This window comes from Lepisosteus oculatus, chromosome 1, assembly GCF_040954835.1.
Source record: "Lepisosteus oculatus isolate fLepOcu1 chromosome 1, fLepOcu1.hap2, whole genome shotgun sequence".
In the NCBI taxonomy this organism is placed as follows: Eukaryota; Metazoa; Chordata; class Actinopteri; order Semionotiformes; family Lepisosteidae; genus Lepisosteus; species Lepisosteus oculatus.
In genome coordinates, this window is record NC_090696.1 from 53,315,016 (window position 1) to 53,330,384 (window position 15,369).

Consider the following 15,369-nt stretch of genomic DNA (forward strand, 5'->3'; position numbering starts at 1 on the left):
TGTTGTGCATAAAGTGTTTTTAACTATCTAAACCCATTTTTTATGGCTTTTAAAGTCATGCAACGTATATTTTTAAGCAGGGCACATGTTATTGTTTCTTATTTTTGATTTTCTTTAAAAATTAAAAGAATCAGTTGATATTATGTTACATCTCTGAACTGGCTTCATTACTCTGCTCTCCCCCCCACTAATAGCTGATGTGTGGTGAGCGTTCTGGCGCACTATGGCTGCCGTCGCATCATCCAGGTGGATGCTACACATTGGTGGTGGTGGAGGGGAGTCCCCATTACCTGTAAAGCGCTTTGAGTGGAGTGTCCAGAAAAGCGCTATATAAATGTAAGCAATTATTATTATAATTATTATTATTTTTTATGTTTTTGACTTCAGAAATTCTACAACTATTACATAAAAATGTAGCATAATGCATTCTTGTGTTATGAACTCACTCTCACCTGGGAACCTGTTTTATTCAAAGTAAGGTTTCTAAGGTTTCAGGTACTAGATATCGTTTAAAGAAAAGGTGTAAAAATGCTTTAAAGTTATTGACATCTGAAATATCCTGTCTCATAAATAGGCATTTTAATAAGAAAGTAAAGGTTATGAAAACAAATAACTTTAAGTTTGAAATTATTATTTATTATTAATACATTAATACTGTTAATAATGCTCAGATACATTATTATATTTTCAGTGGTCTTTTAATACCACTTTGATATTGTCGATTATAATTATAATATATACGATTTTGTTTTAAGTCTTGCTGTAAAGGCTTGTCTTAACCTGCCCCACTGAATAAAGTGTTTTGAATTTAACTGAATTAAACTGGTTGAACTAGTTTTTATTCCCACTGTTGACAGTATTCATGTTTGCTCATTCACGTTTTTATTTCATTATTAATACCACTTAACATTGAATACAGATGCAGCCATTCAAAATGCGCGATACAAATCTGTACCGCACGCAACTATTCACGTTATACCGTGGTATGTGATGGGCTGGCCAAAATGACCAACAGGGGCACTCGTGGTGCATTGGTCGGTAGTGAAAATATTTAATCATTTAATCTCTTTACTGTGCATGTTTTAATCCGCTTAGTATTGAATATTTTTTTAGAATTTTACAACTAAAGGGAAATTTTAGTAGCTGAGCATAAAAAGAAGAGGAGCATAATGTGTCTGATGATCATAAACGATATTAATTTAGGAACATAAACATATTATGTAATGATAACATATTATGAAACGTTTTTACATGCCCCTTCTGACCATATTAAGTTTATATACTTTGTGAAAAGTAATAATGTTTTAACCTTTTCTGTGAATACACTGGTTATTGGAGTTAACAAAAGCATACTTTTAGAATTTGATTAATAGGAAATATAATACGGAATTGCGTATCTAAAGAAATTAATGAAGATATAATTATATTCATGTACTATAGCTCAAACAGTAGTATAAGACACTTTCTATGGATATGTATATTTCAGTTTCACTACTCCCCACATGATTGCGTCTGTGGCGTGATGGCTTAAGCATGAGCATTTTAAGCCTGAGGTCTGTGGGTCAAGCCTTGCTGTCACCATCAGTTTTCTTTTAACAAATAAACATTTCTTTGAAAAACTAAAATAGCAAATATTGACTATATTGACATTTTTTATATTTCTAAATATCACAACATGTTTGAAGCTAAGTCATTTATTAATAACAACGAATAATTTCAAACTGCCACTGATATTATTACTGACAATAAATATTATAATACTACAGTATATTGTCATTACAAAAGGATGTAATGTCGGCCATACCGCATACTCATTACTGAAGCTAGCCTTTAGCCTTTGTCACTAATGTAACCACTAAATAAAGACATAAATATAGAAATCCCTACATTACAAACTGTATATGGCTAGTATTGGTATTTTAAAGAAAAAATACACACCAGTATTCCACTTTCTTCCTAAACATGTTAAGCATCGAAGTCTTACATGAAGTTATTTTGGGAACATTTTTACATGCTCCTTTTGACCATATTAAGGAAGCACCCCCCATCCCAGTGTATTGCCTGTCTAATGGTGCAGTATTCCAAAAATTATAAAACATTACAGAAAAGATTCACAAACCAACACAACGTTGTGAAAGGTCAGAGGGCCTGTCTAGAGTGGTTGCAGCACTGAGTATTGTGGTTTGAAAGCTACTGAGTCATTTGGGGATTGCGACCCCCTATCCCTGTGTATTGCCTGTCCAATGGTGCTATCTTTCAAAATAATAAAACATTATGGAAGGGACTCACATTCAAAATCATGATGATGAAAGATAAGCGGGCCTCCTTAGTATGTAAAACACTTGGCTGCAGTATTTTGAATGTTGTGCTAGAAAAGCTATTGACTCATGAATAGCATCACACTATCCCCATGTACAGCCTCTCTATGATGCCATATTGAAAAAATCATACAAAAATAAAAAAAAAAGTTTCACAACCCAAAGCAAGGTTGTATATGGTGAGGGGGGCTGTCTGGTGTGTAAAACACTTGGTTGCAACATTGTGAATGTTATGCTTAAGTAAGTAATTGAGTAATTAGGAAAACCCCCTATTCCAGTGTATTACCTGTAGTGTTATCTTCAGAAAATCATAAAAAAATAAAGAACAGTTTCACAACCCAAAACAAAGCTAGAAAAGGTCAGAGAACCTGTCAAGTGTGTGAAACACTTAGTTGCAGCACTGTGGGTGTTGTGCTTAAAAAGCTATTGAGTCATGAAAAAGACCCCACTATCCCAGTGTATTGCATGTCTAATGGTGCAATATTGAAAAAATCAGAAAAAAAACTAAAAGAGGTTTCACAGCACAAAGCACGGCTTGGAAAGGTCAGAGGACCTGCTTAGTGTGTAAAACACTTACTTTTAATGCTTAATGGTTTAAATGCTATTTGCTTGTGAACAGCACACATCCCAATGCATAGTGCCACATTAAATAAAAGCACGAGAATAAGAGATTCACAACACAAAGCTGTGTCAGTCTTCTGTGTAAAAAATCTGTTCGAACATCATGGGTGCTGTTTTTAATAAAAGAATAGGAATTTTCCTGCTGTCAGGAGTATTGTGTAATTAACTGAATGAAAACAGGACATAAAGAAAGGGTTTCAGAAATCAATGTTATTCCCGTGCTTACAGTCTGAGTAATTGGGAGACTGTGCTGTTCTGCTTTCTATGGTGATATACGGATTTTTCGCACAAAGCAGTATTGAGCAGTATTTCTCGTGTTGTGAACTTGTGTACACATCGGTCCCCCAGGGTTCCAGTTAGTGCGTAATTATGCATCGATGAAAAATTTTACAAAAAGAGAATTAGCTCACTGTTAGTTGTGGTCTTTAAAATGCATTTGGTTTGAAGGATTTCTGTGTTTCCTTTGCGAAGATATGAACAAAAGAATATTCAAGCGTGGTAAAAAATATGGCTTAAAAACGACATACTTAAGGCTGTGAAAACAGTCAAAATGTACTTTGTACACACAGCAAGTGTTTTCGTAACTCTAGGAGGTTTCGTGAAAAAGCTACCTGCGTGCCAAAATCATTTTCGAACTTCAAGCTAATTTTATTTAGCTTCAAAGACTTCCTTCTTTGAACTCAACTGTGCTTCAGTAAATAATATACAGTTTATCACCTACTGCAATGCTTCTAGTTTAACAGGATTTGTGCAATAAGCACATTGTTTAATGGGGATGACATTACCCACATCTATTGTATATCACTGTACAACACGGTTTTAAGTTGGAGTATCTGTTAATAAAACAGGGCGCCTTCCAATACATATAACTCCTGCATGATTTCTTTATCCGTGTCACGCCCTCTGCAGCCAGAGGGCACTCCTTCTCTGTCCTGTCCCTAGTTTCCGGTCTGCTGTCCTTCCTGTCCCTCTCTTCCTTGGGCTATATATTTCCGGGTCTTGCACTCTGTCCTCGCTCAGCATTGACATCGGATGTCCTGAGACCTGCCTAGCACCAGGGCGCCCCACGTCCGCTCCCTGAGGGCATAGGTTTCTATACGGCATTCCTGAACTCTTTGCACTAATGAGCCCGGGCCTTTTTCCCGTCTCGTCGCTACGCATATGGGTCTTTTTCCGCTCTCCTGCTCCCCACGGTTAGTCCCTTTGGACGTCCGTGACAGAATGCTGAGCCACCTACTGACCCCGCGAGCGGTGTTTTTTTTGGTCTTGCCGCAGTTTTTTTTTTCTTTTTTTCTCTGGGCTGTTTTTTTTTTCAGTTCCTCTATTCTAATCACTGGATATCACTCCGATCTTCCGTGCCTGTGAGCGGGTCCGGTACCTGGCTTTCCTCGGGTAGATCACTCCGATATCAGTGATTGAATGTTGAGCTGGCTTGCCTATTCTTATTACTGGATATCACTCCGAGCTTCTGTGTCTGGAGCGGGTTCTCGTGCCTGGCTCTTCCTGGTCTTGGTCTCTCTGATATCAGTGATAGAATAGTAAGCTTTCTGCCGTTCCTCCATTCCTTTCGCTGGATATCACTCCGGGCATCTGTGTCTGTGATCGGACTTCGGACTGGCTTTCCTCAGGTTGTCCACTCCGATATCAGCGTTAGAATGTGAACTTGCCATTTGCCCAGTCTGCGGTATTTTTCCCCGGGATTTTTGTGTTTTTTTTCTTGTTTTTTGCCTTTTGTTTTGATTTTTTTCTTCCTGGTTTCCCCTCCTTTTTGGTCCCCCCTACTCTCTGTGTTTCGGAACTTTGGTTCCTACCTGTTTTTGGTTCCTATCTGTCTGGTGTGGTTTGTCTCCCTGGTCTTTCCCAGATTTTTGTCTGTTGGGTTTGTGCTTGTTACCTTTTTTTGTTTTAAGTCTCTGGAGCTCTTCTCTACCCCCCCTTCCTCCACCCAATAAAGGTTTATACCCCGGAGGAAGGGGTAGCTCTCAGCCGTGGATTCCCGGAGGTTTCCTTTCAGTTAAATGAGGTTTTTCCTCCCCCCAGTACTGTGCAGCTTATTTATTTGTTTGGGCGTCGGGAGCCGGCCATGAAGGGGGGGGGGTACTGTCACGCCCTCTGCAGCCAGAGGGCGCTCCTTCTCTGTCCTGTCCCTAGTTTCCGGTCTGCTGTCCTTCCTGTCCCTCTCTTCCTTGGGCTATATATTTCCGGGTCTTGCACTCTGTCCTCGCTCAGCATTGACGTTCGGATGTCCTGAGACCTGCCTAGCACCAGGGCGCCCCACGTCCGCTCCCTGAGGGCATAGGTTTCTATACGGCATTCCTGAACTCTTTGCACTAATGAGCCCGGGCCTTTTTCCCGTCTCGTCGCTACGCATATGGGTCTTTTTCCGCTCTCCTGCTCCCCACGGTTAGTCCCTTTGGACGTCCGTGACAATCCGTTTCAGCTAAATGAGGGAAACTAAATCAGTCAGAATCAGTCAGTGCCATTTGTAAAAATAAGCCTTCTTCCTTAATCACAAAACCATCACTTAATTTATCAAGTTATACAAATTCACACCAGACCCAACAACAAGTTATAACAGTGGACTATTTATATGTATTCACTATATAAGAAACAAATCGAAACTAATACTCTGATTGCGCTTTGAACCATTGAGTGCAGCCCTCTGTCCATTACCACTATAAGGATAATACATTATTTTAAAATGGATGTCAAAATGTTTCCAAAATGTCCACCTGTGATATTTTAGCTGCTTAGTTACACAATTCCATATTCATATAACTATTAAGTGATGTTAAATCACTACAACATTTATCTTATGGAACAGTCTCGCACCCCATATTCGGGATGCCGAGTCAATCTAAGTATTCAAATCTAGACTGAAGACCTATTACTTCAGCCTAGCCTACTCACACCTTACATTATAGCCTGCTGCAACCATGGCTGCTGGTGCTGCTGTACATGCCATTGTGTGTCTCTATGATGGCCCACAAGCTAGATACATCTGTTCTGACCAAACTATCCTATTCTCCTCCCCACAAGTCTGGATGGTGCCCGGGCTGGGTAGCATCTGAGTTGGATGCTGCATCACTGCCATGGATCCAAGAGGGACATCATGGATATAGCTATCGTTTAAGAGGAATTTACTGGTCTACAGAGATCTGCATGGAAAACTTACACACAGAAGGCATGATGGATGGATGGATTAATACCCTCATCATTTCCTTTTTTTTAATTACATAATGTTAGCATGCCCAAAGGAGTTGGGAAACCAGTTGACCTTGGACCCCTAGAAATTCTTTTTCTCCTTACTAAGGTGTTTTTGGTTCCTCTCCTATGTTGTCTTCTGTTCTTCTGTTTTGTACTGACAAAATGTATTGTCAATTGCATTGTTAAGTGTCTTGGGGCAACTTGGTTGTGAATGGTGCTATATAAAAATAAATGTAATTGAATTTAATCTTTTTACAATAACAGCAAGTGGTGTTCTTATTATGTATTCTTAGAAAAGGATAAAACGTTATAACTTTTTATGAAGTACAGAATAGAAGCTTAATAATGTTAGAACAAGCTCGTTAAAGCCAGAACCCATGTAAAAGTTAAAGACTTTGATACATAAAATATTTCTGCATAATTAACATATTTATGATGAAGGTGAAAGTGTGTATACTTTTGTCCAACTGAGCAATCGTGCTTTTATAAATTACTCCAATGATTAACATGCTATAATACACAGTTCAAAAATGAGAAGTCTAAAGAGTATACAAACTTAAATTCTTAATTCGCCAAAGATTGTCCCTCAGCAGTGACTGGGATCTGAAACAATTTTCTGGCGACAGCTCAAATTCTGTACATGAGAGGTAAAGCTTTGTTAGCTCCACCTGGCTGTGATTCCGGATACTATTATCATAACTGTGTTATTATGCAGTATGACGCGTTCTGACGCGTTGTGATGCGACACACCCACCACGTTTTACCGCAGCGTACCCCATTTGTTTTGAATGGCTGCATCTGTACATTGTGATATATAAACATGTTAGATATGTTAATATAGTGCACATATAATTTACTATTTTATTTTTTTAAAAGGAGTCTTTGTTTGTTAGAAGAAAAACTTTCCCAAAGTTTACCTAAGCAGGTATTGAATTCGAATATCCCAAGTAGGGCTCTATTGACAAACCTGCTGCACCAGCTGGCCGCTTGGAAACATGGCTAAACAAACAGCTTAAAGTGTTTAGAAAGTAATCATGGGTGAATGTGAAAAAATAAAACGTTCATAAAGAAATTGGACTACGGTAATACTACCATAGTATTGGTGGTGGTGGAGGGGAGTCCCCTTTACCTGTAAAGAGCTTTGAGTGGAGTCTCCAGAAAAGCGCTATATAAATGTAAGCAATTATTATTATTATTATTATTATTATTATTATTATTATTATTATTATTACTACCAGCTATATAAATATATTACATTTAGATCCTTAAATTAAAATAATTATTAATTTCTTAAGTTTCGCAATTCCATATTATAATGTTATTAATAATAAGTTACTATTAATAGTGATCAGATACGTTATTATACGTACGTTTCTGATTTACATACAGTGGCCCGGGAGTCAGCATTTCCCACAAAGTCTAATGCTGTAGTACGTATACAGTGATTTGGTTTATCTAAAGCAGGGGTCGGCAACCTATGGTACACAAATGGATTTTTAATGGCATGTGCAATAGAAATCTAATAAGCCAAAAAAAAACTAAATTAAAAAAATAACTATTCTTGACTGTTCTGCAAGTAAATAAGTGTAAAGCCAACATGTTGCATATAAATGACAGTTGGTAAGAGTTAGACGTTTGCTCATTTCAGCCCTTTTGGACAGAACAATATCCTGATTAGTGCTGAGGGACAATCTTTTTTGAATTACAGAATTTAAGGTGTATACTGTTTAGACTTTCATTCATTTTAAACTGGTGTTAAATATTAAATTAATTTTAAAACTATATTTTATAAAAGCAAGTAATCAATGCAAGCAATCAATGCTCAGTTAGATATATAAAAAGAGTTTATTATTATATTGTAGCTTGTGAATGTAATGTACCTTTTTCAAGTTTACATCCTCAGAGGGTAAACTGGGATGGGAGGAGGGTTTGGTTTTGCATAAGGGGCAGAAGATTTCCCTTCTGCTTTGTGTAAGGATGGTATCAAAAGCAATCTTAAGTGGTGAGAAAGCTGTGCTCAATGTATTTAAGGGAATTAAAAGTAAAAGGAGATGCTTCATATTGGTTGACTAATTTTAAAAACTAAGTTATAAATGCAGACACTCCCTCGGTGCGCTGCTCTGGTACTCCGGCTCTTACAGAGTGCCTGTCGGCCGTAAGCGTTACAATATACATACCCAACACTGCTTGAACCCATCTGTCAAGCAAATAAAACACCTTGAATTGAACTGAATTGAGGGGAGAGGGGGGGAATACTAAAGCCAATACTGGCTCAATACCCTCAATGGGCTTTGACGTGCTAATGCGTTGGTTTAACAGTCCGGGTGTGGCAAGCTTCCAATGTCAACTCGACTCGATTGGAAGACAATGAACGTATTTTAGCCCTAAATGAATTAATAGCAAACATGGTTTACATAAAATACATTTTTCCAAGAAAGTTTATAATAATACGATCTATAGTTGAAATCTGAGCCTACTGTAAATATAAAGGAAAAGCATTTTCAGAGAGCAATCATGCTGTGTTTATGTAGAAAAAGCGATTAGGTTTATGAGCAATCTAATAACCTATTCGCTTAAAACGCTATATAAAATAAAGTTTATTTAGAGATGAATGATCAGTGTCGCAGTTTAAATAATTTTTGTAGGAGGGCTTGGACAGATTCCAAGTGCATTTTTGCAATTTACGTTGCATTGTCCAATGTTCTGTTGTAATACAGGCTAGAATACAGTTACAGTAGTCTAAGCTTTATCAGCCTATTTAAAATATTTTTTTTGAATCCCCGGTGGAACACACTCCATAGGAATCAGCGCTTTTATACAGTATATCGCCTTTAAAAACATGATTTAAATCAAAACGCGATTCAAATCAATATAAATGTATATTTTGTAATGCATAGGTGACTATTCATTGTTATTAAAAAGACTTAAATTCGATCATGTCGTGATATTTAGAAATATAAATTTGTTTGGTGCGAGTGAGGTTTTATTTAATCTCTGACCAAGGGAAACGTTTCATTTTTTCAAAGAAATGTTTGTTAAAAAATAAAGTCATAGTTCCATGGGATTCAATCACAGACCATGTGACATGGGCGTCAGGAAACTAACACACAGCGCCACCGGATTTAATAACGCAATAAACACTATAAAATAATGTGACTAGGCACAGAAAAAGTTTACAGCACAGTACAATAATAAATGCTGACCATGACTTTAGAAGCATAAATGACCTTACACTCAATTTAAACACAAGCTGTCTTGCATTTCTACACAAAATGTAGAAATGCATTAGCCTGATTATGATTAAAAAACACATAATTAAACACGCGATTGCGATTTAAATCAGAACACGATTTAAATCAATATAAATGTTTATATTGTAACGCATACTGTCAAGCCTCCATTTCTCTATAAAAATTTACTCTGTTGCACACACACACACACAATAGAAGCGGGAACCGCTGTTAGAAGGGAAGAAGGTGACTATTCATTGTTATCAAAAATGACTTAGAATCGATCATGTTGCGAAATTTTGAAATATAAAAGTCAATTGATTGTCCATAATATTGCTATTCTATTTTTTCGAAGAAATGTTTGTTAAAAGAAAAGTCCAGCACCAGCTGGATTCGAACACACAACCTGTGGGTTGTTAGTCACGCACCTAGACCAGTAGGCTACAAGACAACTCGCATGAACAGGGAGGCGAAACAGCCCTACACAGCCCTGTCGCAGTACACGAATATAATCATACCGTTATTAAATTATTTAGATACGCGATTCCATATAATATTCCCTATTAATCAAATTCTAAAAGTATGCTTGTTGACTCCGGTATCACGTTAGTTAAAGATTTCGAAGCTTAAAATGTTTAGGGAGAAATGGAATACTGGTGTGTATTTTTTTCTTTAAAGTACCAAGACCAGCTATATACTGTATGATTATGTTCCAAAATTAATATTATTTATGGCCTTCACACGCGTTGCAGTATGCTCCTATTCTTTTTATGCTCAGCTACTAAGATTTCCCTTCAGTGGTAAAATTAGATATGAATATTCAATACTTAAACGGGCACAGTTAAGACATTAAATATACATATACATACTGTATACAGTACAGTTTGCATACGGTAATATGTTTATGTTCCTAAATCAATCTCTTTTATGAGCATGTGAAAGGCATGGTGAATCACTGTAGTTTGCATGATTGGAAACAAATGCGTGATTGCGAAATGCTGTGGTGTTACTTTTACAAAGACGGTCAATGAAAAAAAGAATGTTGACCAGGGCAATACTATGAGTTTACACTTACAGCTTGTCCAAGGTCATTCATTATTAATACTATTAGTAATATCTTCGTTGAAGACTTTGATGGCCACAGCTCAAACATGAGAGGTTGAGCTTTATTAGCTCCACCTTGCGGAAATTCCGGATACTATTATTTTGCTTGTCATATTATAGGAGAATTTATGGTAACTAGCGGTATTTACCGGTAACTCGCGGTATTTACCGGTAGCTTGCGGTAGACTGCGTACAGCGTACCGGAAAATAACGCGGTATCGCCCGCGCATTTTGAATGGCTGCATCTGTATGTACTGTTTAACCATAATCAAGGACCGATGCTCTGTTCCCTTTTGTAATAGGGTATAGACAATTTTATGTGGCTCTGGGGCAATTTTTCTGTAAACTGAGTTTATAAACTGAGTTATAGAGGAGACACGTTGTGTATCACCTCTTTTTATATTTGTAAAAACGTTCTAATTTAAATGCAATTCGGAATAAATTATTGATAATTTTAATAATGAATGACCATGGATGAGGAGTAAGCTGAAGAGTTATAGAGAAGACACATTGAGTCTTGTCTTTTCAGCTTGGAATTAACCTTTAGAGCGATCCTTTTGGCTATATTTTTTACATAACGGGCTGTATAAAAAGAGTTTATTATTATAGGGTGTTGCAAACGAGATCTGCCTCTCTCAGGTTTGCATCCACATTAAGATAATATTTGATGATATAAGATTACATTTTGTTTAAAACATATTTCACACATACTGTTCTGTACTGGCTTTGAAACCATACAGTATCATACTGAATATAGAGTATATTTATACAGTATAGGAACACACTGCTGTGTAAGGTACTGTGTTGGTATATCTGTGGATCTGACTTCATAGAATATGGGATATGCATTTGTGGAACGGCGGGAGGCAAACCTTCCAGTATGTTTTTAGACTGTGCAGTACTGTGTATTATATCATATAGTGCAGTAATCAACTGCAGTATGATATAAGAGATATAGAAATATATAAATAAACCGTAAATACAGAATGGTACTATATGGTTTGAAAGCTACTACAGTACAATATGTGTGAAATATATATTTTTAGAATCAAAATTTAAAGTTAAATTGTTTAGTGATTAATCGTTGCTGAAATTGGTATTAAGACAAAATATAGATTTTCTCAATCCGGATATAAACCTGAAAGAGGCAAATCATGTTCACATCAAACTATAATAATACACTTTTTTTAAATGTCTGGCTATGTAAAAGAAAACCAAAGCAATGGTCTCTCTGGGATTTAAATGAACATGTGAAAATGTTTCAGAAATATTCACAAGTTACATTTTTAGCTGCTTAATTACATGATTCCATATAAATATTCCCTACTGGTATTAAATCGGTACAACATTTTTTACAATAACAACAAGTACAGTGTTCTTACTACATATTCTCAGAAAAGGATAAAATATTATATGAAGTACAATATAAAAACTTCATACAGGTAGAACAAACACATTAAAACTCCCAAAATACCCACTGAAAGTTGCCAAGTAAAAAACTTTGATGCATAAAATATTTATGAAAAAGGCTGAATACTGTCATGGACTTGTTCATACATTTAACTACTAATACTATCTAATGTATCCCGTATATAATAAGTTATACTTCTGTTTTTATTTTCAGCCAGAATTTTTAGTTTATTTGTAAAGTTAAAGTTGTTTCTTGATTACTGACCTGTTCACTGACAAAATATAGATTTTCTCAATGCAGATGTAAACCTGAAAAAGGTTCATCTTCACAACAAGCTCTCTCTCTCATCCTAGCGTTAATCCCGCATCAGCAGGGTCCCCTTGTCGGCTTGCCCGTCTCCATTTGGTGGTTTGAACCAAATCTTTGAGCTGACGTTGCCATTAACTGCGACCGAGAATACTCCAACTGGCGCGTCGCTCCGCCTGCCGTCGGTGTGGGGGGGGGGAGAACAAAGTAATGTAGCCAATTCATAGAGCATGAATTCATATTAGTGATTAATCATTTAATGACAATTCATAGTCATGGGAAATTTGGCCAGGATGCCGGGGTTACACCCCTACTCTTTTCGAAAAACACCCTGGGATTTTTAATGACCACAGAGAGTCAGGACCTCGGTTTTACGTCTCATCCGAAAGATGGCGCTTGTTTACAGTATAGTGTCCCCGTGACTCTACTGGGGCATTAGGACCCACATGGACCACAGGGTGAGCACCCCCTGCTGGCCTCACAAACACCTCTTCCAGCAGCAACCTTAGTTTTTCCCAGGAGGTCTCCCATCCAGATACTGACCAGGCTCACACCTGCCTAGCTTCAGTGGGTTGCCAAATGTAAGCTGCAGGGTGACATGGCTGCTGGCTATCTTCACAACAAGCTACTCTATAATAATAATAAACTCTTTTTATAATATAACTGAGTAATTGTATTTTAATAAAATAGACCTACCTTTTAATTAATTAAATGTTTAACATACTGTAATACACAGTTTAAAAGTAATAAAAAGTTTAAACAGTATGCAACTTACATTGCAACTGGAAAAAGATTGCCTCAAGGGGCCCAGCACTGACCGGGATTCGAAACCAAGCGCTGTCTGGCAACAGCCCAAATGCTTCCATATGCCATATTAAGCATTCACTGCACCACCTGGCAGCTGTACAAAATTGTGCAGTTCAAAAAGTTTTTTTTTTAATAATGCGGTGCGTTACGTTGCTCTGGGGCACTGCAAATTGCTGCAATATCCATCATGCATTCTGAATGGCTGGACCTGTATCCGTGGTCAAAAAGTGGTCAGTGAGTTTCAGGAATGAAAATACTATTATGAAAAATTATGTTTATAGTCTTAAATGTGTTAAATGAGTTAAATTTTAGTTTGTTAATAGTTTAGTTTTGTTAAATGTGTGTTATACTGCAGTATATAAAGTTCTGTGTCACTGTAAAATGAGACAATCTGATCCACCACCCTAGGGGTGGATGGTATAACCGGTATAGGTATATGTGCCATGATATGGATTTGGCTATACCATTTATACTGGTTGAGAATGGATTTTGATGTTTACATAGATTGCGCTGCCAGCATCATCACAAACCATATTTTCTTTTACTATTGACCTGTCATAGTTTAAAATTCTGCCATATATTAGCTCCAATTATATAATTCTGAAAATATTCATCTTGCTGATATTTGGAAATCTGATAGGTTCAGAATTATTGATCTTTGGTGGTTCAGACATCCGGTTTATGACGCATCTGAGAATAATTGCAGACAATAAAAACATGCAGGGGTCCTCTTCCCTTTTCTGTGAAAACAAATGCACGTGTTCGGTGTGCCCGTCTGCAAACACAAATACGGATGGATATGGATAATGGATAAAGGCGGCGTTAGCAAGACGTGAACAGGTGTCCTGAAAAGAAAGGTGCTTCATCGGTTGTTTGGAAATAGTTCGGATTTAAAAAGTCGGACCATGAGCAGAAAATGATTATCTGCAAACTATGTCTGGCGACAATTTAGGCAGAGACAGTAATAAAAGCAACCTCTTCTATCACCTAAAGACAGAACATGTATGCGAGTATGAGGAAAATACGAGAATGCTCTCCAAATCAAGCAGTTCTAGTGTCGGTGTGAAAAGAAAAGCCACAACACAGACATTGCTGCCCGAGTCATTAACTAGTCATTGTCCTTATGACAAGAAAAGCCAGCGGTGGAAGGACATTACACACTACTTCAGTTTAATGTGAAATTTCAAAAATACTAAAGGAACAAAACAGTAGCTAACCAAAAGTTAATAATAACCTAATAGTTAACTCCAGGCAATAAAAAACTTACTATCCAAGTCTTGTACTCCTTTTAAAGCATGTTCTATTGAAATTATTAGAAAAAAAATAGCGTGATACGGTTACCGTCCAAAATTAAAATTATACCGTGATATAAATTTTAGGCCATATCACCCAGCCCTAAACCACCCCAGTTATATTTTTTATTGACAGCACCTCTGAGTCATAGGAACTCATGTTAAACTCTGGGGTTAGCAGAAATTTCTTTAAATCATCTCTTGATATACTCCTTAACATGTTAAAGGCCTGATCGCAGAATATTGTTTTTCAGTTAACCAATGAAAACATTCTAGTCATACTGCCACCGAACATGCACATCAAAATTCACATCAGAAGAAAACACTCTACTGTATATTACCAATATTACCTTACCAATCATGGCCTCCTAATAATCCCCATCTATGAATTGGCTTCATTACTCAGTTCTCCTCCCCACTAAAAGCTGATGTGTAGCGAGCGTTCTGGCACACTATGGCTGCCATCGCATCATCCAGGTGGGTGCTGCACATTGGTGGTGGTAGAGGGGAGTCCCCATTACCTGAAAAGCACTTTGAGTGGAGTGTCCAGAAAAGCTCTAAGTAAGCGTAAGCCATTATTATTATATTACAGTTCTGTTCAGTATGGCAAATTCAGCTCTTCGTTTCTTAAAGAAGACTGATAGGTGGTTCTGGGAATTTAATGCTAATGTTCTCTTCGTTTCACTCACTATCAAGATATAAATAATTGCTTTTAATCATACATACACCACATAATGCGAGGAATGTCTTGGAATTGCAAAACTACATAATTTATATGACATATAATCCTATTCTCCCCACTCATACACTTGACATATATCTTAAGAAATAGCTACTTACCTTCTCCCAGAAGACGATCTCCCAAGCACCATTTCTTAACACTTTAAAAGCAGAGAAAAATATTTCCATACTTTCATTCTTCTAGTTAGAAATGCTCAAGGAAAAAGTACATTACCATTATGACACAATGAATCATGTATTGTTCATCCATTTTCTGAACACTTTATCCAAAACACGCCAGAGCCAATTTTCCTAGAATCCAATTAACCTAACTGTACTAACTACACTACACT

At 37.0% G+C, this 15,369-nt stretch overlaps 1 protein-coding gene across 6 annotated transcripts in view; it reads right to left on the reverse strand.

Annotated features, from left to right (window-relative positions):
- The window catches only part of atp8a1 (ATPase phospholipid transporting 8A1), a 330,133-nt gene that overhangs the window by 246,139 nt on the left and 68,625 nt on the right, over positions 1-15,369 (reverse strand). For 4 of the 6 annotated variants that reach the window (XM_069190605.1, XM_015345307.2, XM_015345310.2 and 1 more), the window contains exon 6: positions 15,137-15,177. In XM_069190605.1, coding sequence (XP_069046706.1) covers positions 15,137-15,177 — 41 coding nt within the window. Of the gene's footprint in view, positions 1-12,155; positions 12,429-15,136; positions 15,178-15,369 lie in introns of those variants that run through there. The other 2 variants (XM_069190607.1, XM_015345311.2) reach the window with 1 other exon arrangement.